At 32.1% G+C, this 20332-nt stretch overlaps 1 protein-coding gene and 1 long non-coding RNA gene across 2 annotated transcripts in view; one reads left to right on the top strand and one right to left on the bottom strand.

The window, feature by feature from the left end:
- The window catches only part of Hr3 (nuclear hormone receptor 3 ROR-beta), a 115325-nt gene extending 95332 nt beyond the window's left edge, over positions 1-19993 (bottom strand). The window contains exon 1 of the mRNA XM_087405932.1: positions 18657-19993. Coding sequence (XP_087262058.1) covers positions 18657-18675 — 19 coding nt within the window. The 5' untranslated portion in view covers positions 18676-19993. The remainder of the gene's footprint in view (positions 1-18656) is intronic.
- LOC147909874 (uncharacterized) lies at positions 24-948 on the top strand. Its single transcript, XR_015545014.1, has 2 exons — positions 24-358; positions 425-948. It is a non-coding gene; the product is annotated as an uncharacterized LOC147909874 (long non-coding RNA).
- Positions 19994-20332: the final 339 nt, after the last annotated feature.

Here is a 20332-nt window from a genome sequence, read left to right as displayed (position 1 = left end):
TAATACAAATATAAATGATTATTATAATATTAATGAATGATATAAATAATAATTCATATAAATATTAAGGTTATGTAGAGAGAGAAAGAGAGAGAGAGAGAGAGAGAGAGAGAGAGAGAGAGAGAGAGAGAGAGAGAGAGAAATATGGATATATTAAAATACGCGCCGGGATTTTCGATGAATGGCTGAACTAGCGTAAACTGGCCTTTGGATGATTCGAGGGTGGTGCACTTTGCGCATGTGCCACTCCCGTGCGACTTTGCTACCCTTCCTTCGTTCGATCGCGTTACTAGCTCGAGTTCGTTGGAGGATAGCTCGTCTTATCGGATAAACGATAGAACTACATAGGCTGTGGGATGTTGGTTGTCTATTATCTACTCCGCCGTGAAATCATTATTATTATCATTTTCTCTTTTATTGATAGGCACGATCTGAATATTGAGGATAGCGATTCCCTATTATACATATTTATGCTTCTTTTAATAAATAACAACTGGGCAACATGGGACAACTTCATATCTCCGACAACAATCATCAAAATCTTAAAATTGTTCTGTACTATTTGAAGACAAATACTATTGAAAGAATTGTACGACTAAAATTCTTGTGGAACATTGTGGAAAAGAATCCGTATCATTTTATACATGTATTGTCTCATCATAAGTATTTATCTGTAATACACTGAAGGAGACCTAAGAATCGAAATGTTTTGCATATTTTATATTCAAATTAATTAATCTGTATAATATATTATTTCTACGCACTGTTGGCTTGGAACTTATTTTCTTTCAATTTACTCTTGGAATCATAATTTTTGTTTCTTTGTAATATTAAAATCTTTGTTAAATTATTTTATTACAATAAGAGAGAAAAAGAGAGAGATAATTTTTATTGGATAATGTTTGTGACAATATAAAGATTATATTGATTATGAGAAAAAAAAATAAATTTTAATAAATATCTATTTAAATAGTGTTAACTTAACATTTACTCACGGTAAATGAATATTAATTAAATTAAATAAAAAAAGATAGTCAAATTAACGAGTCTTGTATCAAATAAACATAAATTTATATCTAGTAAATATTCAGCTAGTACAATCCAAACAAATATTTATTAAAATTTACTAATTTTTTCTAAGTGTGCATGCACATAAATTCATAAGGTAGAAAAGTTACAGTTATATCTTTTAATATCAGTTTTTAATTTCGATAATCAATTCTCCTTTCTTCGAAGATCTTTTCGCGAATGCTTTTATCGAACGCCTCAGTGAATATCGTGCTACCGTTATTGTGCACCCTTGCGAATGAATCTGCGATTTAAGCGTGTCCGTTTCGTATTAAAACCGTGTCCGGGATGCCGGGAGGAGAGGGGAGTCGTGTGCGAAATAGGCCCTCTCCATCGGACCCGGAGGAGGCTAGCATCGGGCCCATCGAGAGACGCGAGCCGTTGCATTTTCAGAACGGTACTCCTAACTGTATCTCGCATATGTATAAGCGCGTATGTGTGCCGCGCCGCTCACCTGTCGGACAGCCGCGCTTGGTGCGATCGCCGAACAACAGCAGCCGATGAACTCACCGGCACGACCATTGATCCAGGGAAAACTGGTGCATCTCGTCAGATATTATATTATACTCGGAATTAATATTTCTTATATCTGTTATTATACTGATGAATTAAAATTTTTTTACTTTAAATACGAAATGCCACTACGGTCTGAATATTAGATATTGAACTATTATATGTATTCATTTAAAGAAATTAATTTCAGAAATTATAATTGAGTGCCGATATGGATGTCGGACTTTCAACGCAATCAATCTGAAATATTAATTCTCCTAAATTTCCCAAATTTAATCTTAAAAAACTGTAATAAACTTATTGCGAAAAATATTGCCTCGGCCTCGAACCCGGATCTCAGTTTTTAAGATTAAATTTGGAAAATTTAAGGGGATTATTAATATTTCAGATTGATGGCGTTGAAAGTCCGACAATCATATCGGCACGCAATTATAATTTCTGAAATTAATTCATTTAAATGAATATATAATAGTTCAACATCTTAACATTTAGACCATAGTGGCTTCGTATTTTGAAGTAATGTATCTAACATAAACGGTCTTATTTCCAATCTTATTAAAATTCTTTTCTTTAAGTTCTTATATTAATATATTTCATAAAATTGGGACAAACTTTACGTTTTTAAGCATAACAAATATAATTTGAGATAATACATTTAAGAAAAATAATTCTATTTTCGGTCGAAGTAGATTTTAACACGTAAGGCCCAGTTCCATTTGTTTATCATCTCTTTCCAATTCTAGATCGGAAAGAGACAATGAATAAGTTGAACTTCGGTTAAGAGTTAACTGTGAGTTGTGGAACTGAGCATAAGTATTCCAATTTATATACATATCCAATTCTGTAAACCACGCGTCGAAATATTTTTTAATTTAGAAACGTAATTATGAACAAAACTAGAGTAATGTCGCATATTAAATGATTTTATATTAAATGATTTGATTAACAACTAAGATTCGCTTTAAATGAAAATAAAAGATTATTCTCTTAATTGATTTATTCTCGTCGATCTAATATGATTTATAATTATAGATATGTCATATCAAGTATGGCTAAGTTGAATGTCTCATCCATTCTTAAAATTCATTACTATTGTACATCAATTTTTTATATTAAAAAAAAATTAATGTTTTTAAAAAAGTTTTTGTAGAAACTGAAATAATTTAAGTGTGTGAGATTTAAAAAATGAAATTTCATGGAGAGAAATATTCTTTTAAAGTGACAATCTATTTCTGTATCTTCTCTTATTCTGTATCTTCTTGTACATAATACTGTGTCTGAATGGCTGAAACGAGTCTCCTGAGCTTTAAAGAAAGATACGCGAGAAGCAACGGTTAGCGGATCTTCTTCTACGCAGGTAGTTACGGATATGCGGGTCGCGTGTACGGATACTCACGTAATGTGGGCCCGTTTGCCGGAGGTACCGTAAGACCTTGCGGTATTACGTCACAGCGATAGAGAACTAGCGTGGTTAGAAAGGCATACAAAGGACAACGGAGAAAGAGGCAAAGGAGAAAGGAGGGGTAATATGCTTTTCGCGCGAAGATAAACTCTGTTTACTCGAAATTAACATTCTTGACGCGTTGTGGACGAACTCTATTTCCGTCCATAAACATGATATCTCGAAATGATATACCTAATGTTATATTTAGGTTCGACTTATTTTTGTCACAAACTTTTTGACGTTATAATTATTGAAAATATGGATATAACAAATTGTTGAATTATTAATAATACAAATAAACAGGAATATATAACTTATAATTTATATATATATATATATATATATATATATATATATATATATATTTACAGAGTGCCGAATTTAAATGGTCAATTTCGAGAGTGTGTAGGAGATTGATAAACTAAGAAAAAAGTTCTTTAAAGATCTATCGTTTTTACTTCGTTTTGGAGAAAATCGGAAAAAAAATCCAAACATAGCTTCCATTTTTGTATTTATTTATTACTCATTCATTCACATTATTTATTTATTCACGTTGTTACTTGCTTGCAATGCAGATATTGTTCAAAATGTTGGCCTTTTGTATAATGCACGCATTGCATCTTGTATGGATCTTGTACGGAGCTCGTGTTGCAGCCAAATACTGATCAGATCAACGTAATGCTAATCCGGTACTTTCCGTCTGGAAATCAGCGCGCATACTCTTACATTGTCTCTGAAGCATTATCGCTGAAGTCGTACACGAAAACAATAAATAAAATAATATTGAGAGATCGAATTGTAACTACAGTGCACGAAATATCATCAGATCAGTGTTTGACTGCAACACATGCTGTCCGCACTAGACGCAATGTTTCCATTGTTGCAAGAGTTACATTAAGAAAGCGAATAAACAAGTGTAAATAAATAAGTAATAAATAAACACAAAAATGAAAATTATGTTTTGTCTTTTTTTATGATTTTGTTCAAAACGAAGCAAAAACGAGCATATCTTTAAAAAAACTTTTTTTCTTAGTTTATCGATTCCCTATACACGTTCCCCAAGTTTGGCCATTTAAATTACGTATAAAAAATGTATACGTATAATATAATGGTATATTTAAACTTAAAATGTATTTAAGCTTCTATTAATAAATCGACAGAGCAAAGCAAACAAATGGTATCACATCGTCGAAAATCATTAAAATTCTAAAATGCTTAATACTATATTTGTAAACAAGTACTACTAGAATTGTATATACAAAAAATATGTGTGTATGTGTGTGTGTGTCAAAAAATTAATAGTTTACGAGATATTTAATATTTTATGTGAATATATGTGTCAGAATATATGTATCTCGTAAACTACTAGTTTTTTTAAATCTCTATTTTAATACTTTTATATGTAGAATAATTAAAGGAATTATATTTTTAAAAAACATACAATTCCTTTTTAAAAAATGGAGGTGACATTTTTTTTTGGTGCTTTTACCTACATAAAAAAAAACAACGTAATCAATATACGTCCCTTTCGAAACCGTTCCATTTTCATCTGAAACATTTTTCTATAATTCTACATTTTTCGAAAAATCAGCCTGGTACGGTCGCTCTGTTATATCCTGCATATACCAAATAGACTTAAATTTTTGTTAAACTATTTTGACGAATAAAATAAAAATTAAAATATTTACAAAATGTAAATAAATCTAAAAATCATATAAAAAATTAGATTTAGTCAATATAGGATCAATTTATCATTTCTTGAAAATAATTTTTTCTTGAAGTATTATTAAGACCGCACTTTCACAGAGATCACTAATAAAGATGTCTTTTTTTCTTGTCAATTTTATTGAGGATCGAATTAAAAGATAAAAATTAACACATAATTTAGAAATGTATTTCGCGTTGCACGATTAAATTCGTGAAAGTAAATTGGGCCAAAACAGTCATTGTTTCCGTATAAATCAAGGCGAGTGGGTTAGAATCATGGATTCCCGCTAGTTTTATACCGTTCTCCGTTAAGCTTTTTATGCGTGCTCTCGTGCGTGCGAATGTTTGGTTTTATGCGAGCCGATGCGCGTCCTGATAAGTTCTCATCGCGTGCAACGAATTGCTGACGTTGCGTTCGGATAACGAAATTATTTTCATCACTTCTAATTTATTCTCTAATTTATTCTCGAATGTTATTTAATAAGAGAAATATGCACGACTCATTACAGTAAAAAAAAAAAAAAATATATATATATATATATATATATATAAATTTAATTGTACGATTTAATTTAAAATATTATCCATAATTATATCCATAACATTTGACATATTAAAATAGTATGATGTTCTGCAAAAAATATTTTTTTTATTATGATTTAATGAATTTTTGTATTGCTTTCTTGTCCGACATTAATTATTATAATTAATCAATCTCCAATATATTATATTATACTAATATATTGAATTAATATCTTAAGAAATTATGCCTTTGATTCAAAATAGCTTTTTAATCGGAAATTTTATTTTTATATTCATTATTTTTTATAAGTTTTATTTTATTTTCCAAATTCACAGTTACTGTAATTTTAAAGCTATATTATATTAAAGTATCTATAAATAGCGAAAGAAGAATGTCTTTTACCGTTTGAATTGACGTACCGTTATCGTTTAAGGCGTTTCGTTTGTTCTTACTTATTATTATCTTTTATGTACAAAATCAACCGACGGCAAGTCAATGGACGAGTCAGCGCGGAGCGACTTTGTTAAGCGTTTCGCAAAATCGCTCCTACCGATGCAGCAAGCGAACACGGCGCGCGAAGGCCTCGGTTAAAATCACCAGGCCCTTCCAGCCCCCCCGGCCCCGGCACCCCACCCCTCGACCCGGACCTCTCCTTCCCACACCCTCTGTCCGCTTGTCGACGCTGCCTGCGTCCACGTGTTTCTATCTGCGGTCAGTGCACTTTGCTGCACGAACCGCGGCCGTTTACCGAAGGTCCACGCAACGCGACCGCGCTTAATAATCATCCTCTGGAGGATCGTCGACCCTGTGGTGCGCTCGAGAGAGCGCAGGAAGCGCAGGAAAACAAAGTTGGCATACGAATTCGGCAGATTGCTCAGCGGAAACGCGGAGGACGAGTATTTGATCGTGCACTCAATAAAGGATAATGAATGTGGGATTAATCCATGGAGAATTGTGATCCTGCCCTCTATAAAATTTCACATTGTTTGTAATTTAAGATTACTGAAATTTCAGAGAGATTTAAGGAAAAAGATTCGAAGAACAACGCTCTGTATTAATCTTAGATTTGAACGCATGTGTTACATATATCGTATCAAATATTTTTTTTTTTCCACAGAAATTTTTCATATTTTATACGTCTGTCATAAACATAAATTATGTTTTTTGCATTCTCGATTCGATATATCTTTATGCGTATTTCATTTTGTTATTTATTTTTTATTCTTTCGCTTGACAAATGGATCATTGTTTCGATCATCTTTGATATTGATCATTGAATATCATTGAAAATCTGTTATTATTCATATACTTTTAATTTGTCGAGATCTATCTATTAAAGGAGTAAATCTTTAAATCTTAGTTTTACTCTTTTTTCCTTTTTTATTAATAGTATTCGATAGTAATAGATCGTTGTTATTCAGATTCTGTTTAGAGATTGTTGGATCCATAAATCCTTCGAGTCCATACCTTCAGTTTCCCGGAATCATTCTGCGAATTCTATCTTCCCATTTCGATATAGAATGTACAGAGGCGGAAGTGAGAGAGGCCGCGAAAGATCCACGCCCGATAAGGGAATACGCGTGGGTTCCGGTCATTCGTCTCCATCTCGATATTCTCTTGCGCCGCCGTGTATCTCCGTGTCGCTGACACGTACTAAACGGAATGCGCTGCTCGGAAACAGCGTCGTGCGACGTTGCGGAAGTGAAAAAAATGCAGATGCAATCGCTGCGACGACGTACTAATGACAACGTGAGTATATTTGAATCGCGGATCGCGATATCACTTACTAAAAAAAAATTGACGATTAATTCGTATCGTTAACGAGAAATCATTTTGTCGTCCGGTGTCTGCAATTCTTCTCTAAATTAACAGTTTGCAAACAGAATAATTTAAATCACGGGATGAATGATTTTATATCTATAAACCGATGTTATTTTTTTACTTAGAAACAATTTTTTTTTAATTAATTTAATTTATTATCAGATAAATAAATTCAATATTTAACACAGAAATTACTGCAAATTTATTATTTGATATTATTTTTGTGATTTACATAATTTAGGTAGTTGCGATTACACAATTCCCCATTTTATGATTATTTCAACTATGAGAAAATAATCTTATTATAAAAAAAAATTTAACTTTAATTAATTTGTAGTAATTTATAAAGATGTTTTACGCATCAATCTATTATCATTTAATAGGATTGATGTGCAATTGAATAATATATCTCTCTCTCTCTGAACAGAATGTTTAATAGAGAATATTTACATCGAAATTACAATCGAATTTCTGAGCTTTGACAGTTGTAGAAAGATAATAAACGTGATTAATTTAACATGCTAGAATTAGCAATTCGTGATCGAAGCAATACATTGACTCATTCATAAGCAAATTATTGATTTCAGATGGCCTTAAACTTGCTAACGTTTTTAAGTGCTACATGCCTCTGATTTAAATAACAATTTCATTACGTCATCGTCAATTCATTCCCAGCAACGCACGAAATAAAACGTCTACGCACAGATAAATAAACACGTACACGCGATATGCCAAGGAGATTTCTATAGAGTGACCAAACGGCTTCAGGGATAGAGGTACCAGGAAGAGCGAGAGGAATATGGGAAGATAAACGGATGGCCCTAGGAAGGTTCACGGCCGGATGGTTGCTTCAAATCAGACAGGTAAGGTGCTTCGACGCGAAGGAGAGACATCGCTCTCTCGCCACGTGGTGGCGAGGGGGTCAATGGCCTCCCCAGACGAGGTTCGTGGAGGTGAGTACTCGTGGAGGTGAACCACGGCCGGTGACTTTGCCGCGCGCGCGGACTTGCCTAAAGTTCCCGTCGTTCATTCCGTTCATTCTTTATGTCTTTACGAGTCGCCGTACAATCTTTCTCTCTTTGTCTTTCTTAGATACCACCAGAGAATTTTTCGTCTACGCGATTCAATCGCGCGACAGGCATCACGTGTACGGTGTAGACCGCGTACCATCGTGATTGATGTACCGTCACGCTGTAAGGCGCGTGCAAAAAGCGATACGAAGTTAAATCCCACCCTATAGGCCTATCGAAGACAAAGAGTTAATTACTTACTCCTACGGGTTTTCTTCCAAGCCATTCTCATAAAGGTTTTTTTTTTTGAAAAGCAAAGAAGAATGTCTCTGAGAAGACGAGCGTGTTTACATGTCATTATATTAGACTATGAGATTATATTTTCCTCATTGTTTTTATGTTAATATTAGAAATTTTAAAGATTGATATTTATATTTGCGACTTATATTCCGATTTTTGATAAATAATCCTTGTTACGTACGAATAGTTTCTATACAATAAAGAAAATTTAAGTTCTCACTATTATTTTTTGTATTGAATGATTATTATACCTTTGTAAATTAAAAACATTGACAAAAATGTAATAAAAAAATTGTTTATAATATTTAATATTATTTAAACAAAATTATCTTATGGAACTGTCAAGATACGTCCCTCATCGAAATGTCACAAAATTTATTTTAATGCTTTCTACTGACTAATGTTGAATGATTCATCTCGATAGTTTACAATATTGACTTTTGTAATTCACGGATTTTCCATTCTCTTTATGGTCAGTTACTATGGTATTACTTCTTCGAGAAGTACCGTCGAAGCAACACAGGGCTCGCGCTTTAACGTATGCGTAATCGCGAAGGGAACGTTACGTGGGCCGTGTCCGCAAATTTCGACGGTCTCCCAAATAGGAGAGGGAGAACTGTGAGTTTTGGCCGTGGCGAGGACGAGCTGAGCCGAGCGGGTCGAGTGAACGGGCGCGTAACACCTGCGGTCGACGACCCTTGCGGTGCTATCGAATACCTGCCGACGCGACGACTCGTTCGTCCACACTCGCGTTGCTCTTTCGGCCCATGAAGATTTCGATTCCGTTATCGGATCGCGACTTTAAGTTCGTAAACACTTTTTAAGTATGTATTATAATTCTAATTCTCTCTCTCTCTCTCTCTCTCTCTCTCTCTCTCTCTCTCTCTCTCTCTCTCTCTCTCTCTCTCTCTCTCTCTCTCGTTGATATTAGTTATATTGGATAAAAGATACGAGTCGGTATGTATATTGCAGTAAGTATTTGTGTAAATTAATTATATGTATATAAAATATATTTGTTATGTAATGCATAACAATATTGTGTGATAATAAGGTGTATAATGTATAATAAAATGTATATGATAATAATATGTAATAGTATTATTTAAACTATATTTACATACAGTTTATATATATTTATACAGATAATAGACATAATATCTGTATAAAGAATTTTATCTGCATTGAGGAAAAATAGACAGACAAATTGGTAGTGTAAAGAAGCCAAGCTAATATTGCAAATTTAAAGACATCAAGGTACACGTATTGCTTGATTTATAAATCATTTTACAATCTATATATATATAGATTGTTGATATTTATATATTTATTCTTAAAGATATAATATGATTCAATTCTCTCTTTTGCTATATCATAATCCTAGATCTCTGCGTAAAGATTTGAGATTAATTCTATCGATTTAATCTTTCTCATTTTATATTTGTGCATTATTGATAAAGAAAGAATATCATCACGTTATCTTGATGTCTGTACAGGTACTTGTATTTTATTAAATTATACGTACAATAAATATGAATTCCTTAAAATAATTACATGAAAAGTATTATAATAAATAGATTCGATGAAAAATAAATTTAGGACAATGTAGATGATGTCTGTTCACGATCGATAATATGTTAATAATAAAGAAACGGTATAAACAAATAAACATGATAATATCGTTAATGTTAATATATAGAAGAGTGCAAATATTGTTTTCAGACAAATTATCAATTGTTACATTATCCATTTATTAGATACGTGTCATATCGTTATCATTCAGTCCGCTCACGCCCCAATATCACCGTTGCGTGTGCCTAAGATTGAAATACATGAAAGGGCGTTGAACGTGGGCTCGACCTTCCCCTCCGCGACCTTAAACGCTTAACAGCAACGTTCAACGAGAACTGAATCCAGAAGAGAGGAGATATCGTTCTATGAGTCATGACTAGAGCGTGGCAGTGACCGAGCTCGCGCGAGCTATTACTCGTTACGAATTATTTCTTGCTAACGCGTGCCTCGTCTTTCAGAATGCTTCAAGCGACCGAAATATTTAATTTAACTTTTTTAAAACTTAATAATTTTTGTAACTTTAATCTCACTCTCTTTTTGAACTTAATAATTTTTTTATAAGTAATAAATAAAATAATTTTACAACCAATTTCTCTGTTTTTAATTCTGATTAACATAAAACTGTTCTCCTTCTACCATTAAATATCAATATTTGTTTGAAAATGAAAAATATTATTTTTTAATTTTAGATTTAAAAAAAAAATTAAATATTAAAGCACATCGTATATGTATATATATATGAAAACAAAAGTATTATATTCATTATGTAGAATGTATTTTGTATAATTGTATTTGTTAAGAGAAATATTAAAACAATAATTATATATGTGCTATATTCAGATATAGTTATTTTATATTACGAGTATCATTGGTTAATTAATTTATATTAATTTATATTAATTATTTAATATCACCATTAGTTAATTAATTTACAATTTTAATTAGAATTTTATGTAAGGTTTTCTGTATTGATAAATTACTAATATGCGGGTTATCAAAATGATTGTTGCAGAAAATTTTATTATATTATAAGAAGAAGATCAAAATCGTTTCTTCTTTAAATCCTTGCTGATCGATATAACATTAACGCATATTAACGGGCAACGAACTCGTATTCAAGCTAACGGGCTTTCTCGCTTGGATGTTATTGAATAAGGATCTTAGAGTTCTAACGATCTTACTGTTTGTATTTCTTTTTGTAATAATTGAGGAACAAAAAAAACTTGCTTGAAAATGTAAATGTTAACAGGAAATATTAGTCTTTCTATAAAATAATTTAATGATTAATTAATGTGAAAATTTATTTCATTAATATCTTAATTCAAATAATTTTTCTTACAGTTTTATATACATCAATTTAATGTAAATATAATATATGAAAATAATAAAAAGATTGTTTGTTTGAACTTAAAGAAATTAAAATATTATATAGTTTTTTGTTCAACATTTTTACTTTTTTTGTTGAAAATATCTTTCTTTAAAATTGATATTGTTTGTAATAATTAAAGGTATTTTAAATTAATTGACAAACACATAACATTAAAATGATATTTCGTAAAAATATCTTCAATTATTATATATAAACTTATTATATATAAAAATCTTATTATATACATCTTATTATATATAAGAAAAATTGAGTATTATGTGTATTAACTAAAAGAAATGATGATTATATGAATACAAACTATGCATACCTATACACCACACACACACACACGCGCGCGCGCGCACACACGCACGCACACACGCACACACACAAAGTGTTAAAGAATTCAGGAATAAAAATAATCTTAATTTTCAGTTAATGTAAATCATAAGAGTACTCATGATTATTAGAAAATTTATACCATAAAAAAACATTCTTTTATAGAGAGAAACACTTGTCTCTTTTTCTTAGATCAATATCTCGCACGAGTTAGAAAACGTGGACCTATAAATCATAAAGTTGGAGGAGACATGATCCAGGGTCGCCTCAGAATGAAGTAGTAGTAGTAGTAGCAGTAGTAATAGAAACAGCAAAACCGAAGAGAGGGAAAGATGGAACGGGGCGCGGGTGGAGGTGGAGTAGTAAGAAACAGCTGGTGGGTTGAACGAGTCGCGCGAGTTCAATGACTGGAGAACGAAGAAGCAAAGGAACCTGGTTTTGAGTTAGGTAGGTAGGTAGGTAGGTAGGTAGGTAGATAGGTAGGCGCGACGAACGGCGCAATTACGCGCGTAGTTACGCACGTTCTCATAATGTATGTATGTACACGCGCGTCACTCGTAGGGTTGCTGTATCGATACGTGGTATCGATATTTGGAATCAAGTGAAAGTACCGACGCTGGATTCCGTACAAGACGGAAGAGACAAGAATATAAGAACAAGGAAAAGTGTATGACCGTTGCACATAATTAAGGGTTTGGTATTAATGTCAACTTGTTATAGCTGATCATGCATCTTGATAGTATGTAATCGAAACTACAGCTTTTTAAAATATTAAAAAGAAAAAAACGAAATATCGATGCGCAAGTAATAAAAAAAGCAAAATTCGTATTAATAATTACATGATTTTGTAATATTGTTACTGTCGTTAGTATTCCTCTAGTTATGCTTAGCAACGGTCCTTCAACGTTGAATTCGTAATGATGCTAGGTCATTGGGATGTAAATGATTTTACGCACGTGATATTTTAACATGTTTTAACCCTTTCAATGTAAAAAATAAGTGTGTATTATTTAGACAAAGTTAATACTTGTTTATACGATTTATGTTTATATTAATGCTTACTATATAACAATCGAAAGATTTATGTGTCACAATAGACTTGTCACTATTTGTAATATCTATTATCTATAAAGATAATTATAATTTTTGAATCGAAAACGCGAACACTGGAATTAATTCGTATCTAAAGGAATAAGTTTTACAGTTACGATTCTATCAATGATTTAATTATTAATTGCTTAACAACTGCATAAATTTTTTATTACATAAATTAAAAATATAGAACAATAGGTCACAGATAAAAAATATGTACAAAATAAGAAGTTATTTTTATTTCTTGGAATTATTATTTGAAGAAACTGAACTTCTTCAGACTTTTAATTAAAAATACTTTTTAATTAAGAAAAAATTGGTAAAAGTCTGAAGTTCAGTTTCTTCAAATAATAATTCCAAGAAATGAAAATAACTTCTTATTTTGTACATATTTTTTATCTGTGAACTATTGTTCTGTATACTATATTTTTAATTTATGTAATAAAAAATTTATGCAGTCGTTAAGCAATTAATAATTAAATCATTAATAGAACCGTAACTGTAAAACTTATGAATTATTCCTTTAGATACGAATTAATTCCAGTTTGCGTTTTCGATTCAGTAATTATAGTTATTTATTTAAGATATTATAAATAGCGACAAGTCTATCATGACGCATGAATCTTTCGATTGTTACTTGAAGTACGGGAAGAAGTACTGCAAGAGACGAGGCTCGAACTCGCTTCAAGTCGCTCAGAGTCGCTCGGTCATGGGCCTACCATAACGGTATCCGGCAGCGTAATTTGGGTAGAAGTTCCCATCGACATATACAGGTTCATCGTCTGCTTATACCCTTCATGCGTTTCGATATATGCTATGCGATATGCTTGGATAATGTCTTTACATCGGTCAAACTGTACTCACACGATTATCTTGTGGAGATATAAATAAATATCCGGGGTTATCATTCTTTTTCATTCGTTCGTATTCTGGAAAATTATAATTTAATAATTTTTTATAAGTATTTTTTGAGGCGAGTGATTGTGGATTCGCCAGAGATGGTTTGTTTGACGATAATAGACTGTCTATATTCTCGCTGTTTTAAAACAAAAATTATGTTTTGGCTCAGAATATTCTAATAATACCAGTTTAATAATAATTCCAGGTTTCCAGATTTTAATATATGTTTATCAGCATTATTAAGATCTTTCAAAGATGTTTCAAATTATTAAATTACTAGGTAATTAATTTGTGATAGTACTACGGTTCTGTCGATGTAGCGTTTCTGTCAAAAAATCAATTCAGCAGAATTTGATACGTATAAACATATAAATTCACATCAAATTTAAACACCAAGACTCAGTTTCGACCGTTATAGGCTTTATTTCCTATTGACTATGTATTGACATGAACGGTTCAATAAGAGAGATTCTTATTATTAATAATTATTATTATATCATGAAATAATATATATATTTTAACAAAACAAACTCATTCTGTATGTAATCTTTCTATGGAATAATTAAATTATTACATTGATATTTTCTGTTACGGTGGATCATAATACTGATATATTTGAACTGTATATTTAACAATTTTATTAATTCAGAAAAATTAATAGTTTATCAAAAGATCTTTCTCTGAGATATTTGATTCTCTGAGGTATTTGATTTGAGAAGATTATTTTCTCGTATAAAATGTAGAGAAATTTAAGTATTATATGCCACTGTTTCAATTGTTAAATTACAAATATTGAAATTGATCAATATATATCCATTATTTATGATTAAACAATTATATTCCTAATTATCATATCAGTCATCATTGTGAATAGAAATATCCTTATTTTTTAGTTTATTTGTTAATCAAAATTTCAATAACGTTCATGTTGACCGTTGATAATATGGACTTGTATTGTTTAACTGTATTCCGAACAGCAAGGCAGAGAGGACTCTGATGATTGATTTTACTGGTACAGAATTGATCCTGTTTTAACAAGTAACGAACTGTATTCGAATATTTCGTTTTCTGGTTCCGAATTCATCACAATCAGAATTCTATTTTTATAACAATCAAAGAGGTATGGAGAAAGATTGGCGTAATTGGAGGAGTAATACCTATATACTAAAGAATAATGGAATGTAACTAGAAATAATTATATATAACATATAAAAAGACTTATTTACAAAATACAATTTAGAATCTTAATGGCTACAATTTCTAAATAATCATGTTAAAATATACATTGAGAATAATAGCTACATGAGAAACTGCTACATATCTACATTATAAATAAATTTATTTTTACATAACGCAAAATCTTTCTCCATATACATATATTAAGCATTTACATTGCATGTCACTGCAGTATGACGCTTTCATTTTTCGATATCACGACATAGCTACCCTGAATTTTCATAGCGATTTGTGTCATGAATTTTCATAGTACCTCATATCATTTTACCTTACAGAAAAATATGGTACAATACCACGTGAAGCTGGTTCCGCAATCTCATCTCTTTATCTCGCATGAATAGAATTCTCTACTTTACTTGTTTTACTAGGATTTTTATTAGTTCAAATAAACTTTTTTTCATTAGTCCGAATCTACAATGGGTGTTTTAAGCTTTAAGTTGTAAGAAATTGACCAATTACAATCGAATGCGAGGACAATAATTGATTCGTCTATTCCTTATGACTTAAAGCTTAAAAATCTATTGTAGATCCGGACTTATGCCGAAATTTCGCTCATGACACTGTTCGTACTGCGATCTGCGATAGAGATAAAGGAAAATGATCAGACCCGAGGACAAAGACGGAGAGTGGGCGCGCACGAATGCGTGGAGGAATCACGTGCATGCATGCGTGCGTGCGTGTGGTGTAAGTCCAAGAAGGTTCATTGACCTTCGCTTTTGTTCGTGTACCGAGCGGTGAGCTTGTCGGCGCTTAGTTCGGCGAGCAGGCGATGGGCGCAGACCCATCGGGGCCCGGGTCCGCATCGGAAACTAAAATCTGCTTCATGGCCGTGCCCGGTTAGGTAATCGATCGCAACGCCCTTAAGTTTACCAAGGTCTTTACCACCTGTCGCAGGAAGAGAATCTTCGCTTTTCATTATCTACCCTTCCCTTCGTTCACGTTCCCTTCCCGCTACCTTTCTCTCCTCCCACTTTATCTGCCCATCTTTTCTGGGTTGCTCAATTTTTGATTGCGTAATATTTCCTGGAATATAAATTCTATCGTTTCAACGTTTTCTTAGTAATTTCGAACTATTCATTATTTTTTAAATCTTACGCAATTTATTTATTTTTATTTTTTTTTAATATTAAATTTCTAATAGCAATTATATTATATATTATATAGCATATTTTGTTTTGTTTGCTGATTCTGAAATAACTATGTAGTTATTGCTTTCGTCAGTGTAATTTGAAGCGTTACATCTGCTTTCGCATGCATTCCTTTAATATCAATTCATCTATGCTTTGTCATGTAATTTTTACATTTAGACTACATCACGGAGCATGATTCATTGTGTTTCTATTATTAACTTTACATTTCTGATTTTTTCCCTTAGATATCGCTTCATATCTTACTATCGTTAAAACATTTTATCATGATACAAAAAAAATCAATAAAAAAATTATTTTAATTATTTTGAGAGAGAGTAGATTTTTTTAAAAATAATTTTTAATATTCCTAAAATATTAAATTAGAGAAATAAATCATTTAAACATTTCGGCGAAGAGTAAACAGTGTTAATCGGCGATTCCAAAGTTAATCTCACTAATATTTCATTTAGGCAATCCTGTATAACGGATTCTCTATTATTACAGATGTACAATTAGATAAAATTATCATCGTTTAAATCATCATATTCTGTTTGATTTGCTGATAATTCGAAAGATAAGATTATATTGGTTAAGAATAAATATTAAGTGTAATTTTGTACGATAAAAGAATTAACAATCTATTAATTATTTCATTGTAATACGCGGTAGAAATAAACACAATATAATAATATATTTTACATTAAAATCAATTATTTAATTATATTAATTAATTCCATTTATTGTATTTTTCAAACAATTAAATTATTGATTTCTTTGTAATGAAGAAAATTAAATATTAGTAGAATTATTTGTTTTTAGTGAAAATTAATTTTTTTTTTTTTATATATGTCCAAAGAGAATATATTTAAAATTATGCTGTAATCCATTAGTCGACACGATGCCGTGTCGTAATTATCAGAGATAGACTCAATAATAATAACGATTTTTCCGCCATTGAATGTATATAGACTATACAGAGAGATATTCAGATATATAAACTTAAAAGTATATACTCTAAATATATAATGATATACTCTAAAACAGTAACTTAAATAATTTAATAATTACTCTTCATAAAAATTTAACGTTTTCTATATAAAACATGACAGATATGATATTGAGGACAATGTAAAATTGAAAGATTTATAGAGACACTGCAAATTGTGAATTTAATAATGCATTATTATTACTGAATATTACATATCGCTTTTCTTTCCCAGTTAATATATATATAATTGGAAAAAATTTGGTTATATATGCGATAAAGAAATAATAGATAGAACGATAATCTTGAAAATACGAACGATAATGTCGACACTGACAATCGCGAATGGGACGAAGAGATTGAAAAGCGCACACTCGATGGATCTCAGAGGCAGAAGAGCGTCGCGGATTACGCGACCGCGTCGTCAGTGTGTTACTGACCTCGAATGACCCTGCCATCGTGACCGCAACATCGCGTACTGTTACCTTCTGCGAACGAGCCTATTTTTCCCTAATCAGTATTCTTTTTTATTCCGATTAAATATTCTTTTCAGCTACTACCCTACTCTTCCGAATAATTCAAGATTGACTCGGTATACCTTAATCCCTTCAAGAAAAAAATTAAGCAACTCTTTGTATAAATCTAGACAAAGTCAAGGAAGAATAGAATATCATAAAATTTTAATTATGCGTTTGTTAAAATACATGCATATATGAGATATAGCCTTCTCTTTAGTGATACTGTTATTTTTTACAGTATATAAATAGAAATTGTAATATTAACTCTAGATTCAGCGAAATAAAAAAAATAAAACAATTTACGCATTTTAAGTGTAATTAGAAAATAAAAATTTTAGCTGATTAAAAGTAGTTCTGCTTTTTGTAAAGTAGACATTAAATTGTCATATAACTTAAAAGTATGGAAAGATAAAGTCATGTGTGATCATTGTGTTGCCAAAAATTAAATGTATGATTCAAGTTATTACATATTGCAAAAGCCAATGCCAAAAGTGAACGGATTTATCAATGATCGCGTAATATCAATGAGAGAATATTTTATGAATGTTGAACTTTTCATTAAGATCTTATTCTATTAATTATGTTATGAACGTTACGAAAACATGAAACTATTAGTGCATGTAATTACATATAATATAAAGAATAAATTTTGTTTTATTTGTCAGTGACTTAATAAAAAAAAATCGCATATTGCAGAAGTTGTCTTCTGTTGAATCAATCCATAGTGAAAAAGTTAAAGCGCTGAAAGAATCGATGCCACGTGAATCTTTGATAACGCCTATTAAATCTACACACTCGATTCGTTTTTATCTTTCGTGAAATTTTCTTCAAAGTCTTTAACCCTTTACGCCCAGAATAAGTTACTGTAATATTATATGTCGCGAAAATTTTGATTAATTAAAATTTTATGTAACAACTTGTGTTACATAAAATTTTAATTAATCCAAAACTAACGTTTCATGATTGACTTTTCTTGTAATTATTATTAATGAATTACAATATTTATTAAAAAATATCTGTGTTGTATCTTATATTACAGAAAACCTTTGTCATAAGACCTGCATGATTGTCATGGAGCTTGTTGACACAGGATTATTTAAATTTAAATAAACCGATGTAATTTGTCACTCACCTCTTATTGTGCTAGGCATCTTGTCTGAGATCGCATATCCTGATATCCACAACGCCGCCTCTCAAAAATCGCTCTTATCTCACCTCGACTCTCTCACTTATCACCCACTTAAGTAAATCCGTTAATCACTATGCGCGTTAAGAACAATTTCGTTTCTTCCGATCCGTTTTTTCAATCGATTTTCTCACTTATCATTTAACTGTATATAAATATATATATATGTATATATCCATACTTTTTTTTTTCTGTTATCAGAATCACGAATCAAAGAACGCGCTTTCGCCACATAATGATATCGTGCGTCGTGACGCTCGATACAGGATGAAGGTTTCGTCCTCCAACTATGATTTTCCTGACTCCTATTTGCACTCTCGCACATTCGATGTTATCCTTTTCTTTCTTTTTTGTAACTCGTCCAATTTTGAAGATGCAAGTATCAATTTTGGCTGAGGAGGCCACGGTTCTATTTTTTCAGATACTCCGCACGAAATTAAATTGATTACTGGATACTAGCTAAATTGAGTAAACACAAATTCTATTTACTGATCATGAAATCAATTATATGCATTAATATCAATTAGATCACAATTACGAGTCGTTCAGAAGCGAGTTCGTTGGTCTTTGTGGATTTGTTTCTGCGACGTCACTAATGACAATAATGCCACCTTTGAAACCGGAACTGGCTTGATTACAATCGACAGATGGCAATAACTAAATGAAAAGTCCAACATAGATTGCGACCAGGTATTTTGATTCTTCGCACTCGAGTCAATGCATATGTTGTTGCGGAAAAGTCATACTTTGATCCCAATTTGCTGTAATCACTGCAATCCCAAATTTACACTTATAGTGTTCGATGAATTCTTTCGTGATTGATTTTCGCAATTGCTTCTTTCCCCATAAGAATTATTTCTTGATACAACTATTTATTAGATATTATCTCTCTTCATCTTCTCATCCACGTGTCCTTCATCTTTTCGAGCAAACTGTATCTTCGCATACGTGATCAGGAGGCGGTTCTTTTTTCTTCAACGCCAGCACGGCTAATAAAATCGCCACAGTCAGTCGCAATCACCTTCCACTTTTTGGTAGGAGTGCTAGGTATTTTTTTAGACGATCGTTTGCCTTTTGTTTTTAAACTTTTTCTACTTCTTTCTATTTCGATCTCCTCGCGTTTCGTTGTGCACGACGTTACCGTTTCTGTTCGGTTCTACCTATACACCTCGAGGTTCGGCGGTGGTCCGGTGGTGGTAGCTGGTGAGTGACTCTACCGCAGAGATCCACAGGTGCTTGCGCACGGTGCCGCTCGTCATCGTACCCTCACCATCGTCGGCTGCCGCCGCCGCCACCGCCATCGCCACCGCCACCGCCACCGCCACCGCCATCGCCACCGCCGCCACCGCCGCCGTTACCCTACCCCTTCTACATGAGTTCACCGGTTCACTCTTCTACCTCCACCACCGATTCGTCGTCGTTCGCGTGTCCCTACCAGACGGTAGTACAAAGAGGACGGTCTTTCTTCATCCCCCACCAAAGTCTATCTCTGTGGTTCCCTCCTTATGTTTTTCCTCCTCTTTCTCCCTTTTCTTTATCTCCTTCGTCTCAGTTTTCATTCTTTTTCGTCCATCTTCTTGTTTTAAGTTTTGTCTCCTACATTTTCCCTATGTTTTTTCATC

This window comes from Acromyrmex echinatior, chromosome 4 (genome assembly GCF_024713525.1).
Source record: "Acromyrmex echinatior isolate Ae372 chromosome 4, ASM2471352v2, whole genome shotgun sequence".
Taxonomy (NCBI): Eukaryota; Metazoa; Arthropoda; class Insecta; order Hymenoptera; family Formicidae; genus Acromyrmex; species Acromyrmex echinatior.
This window is presented reverse-complemented; position numbering and strand designations above follow the sequence as displayed.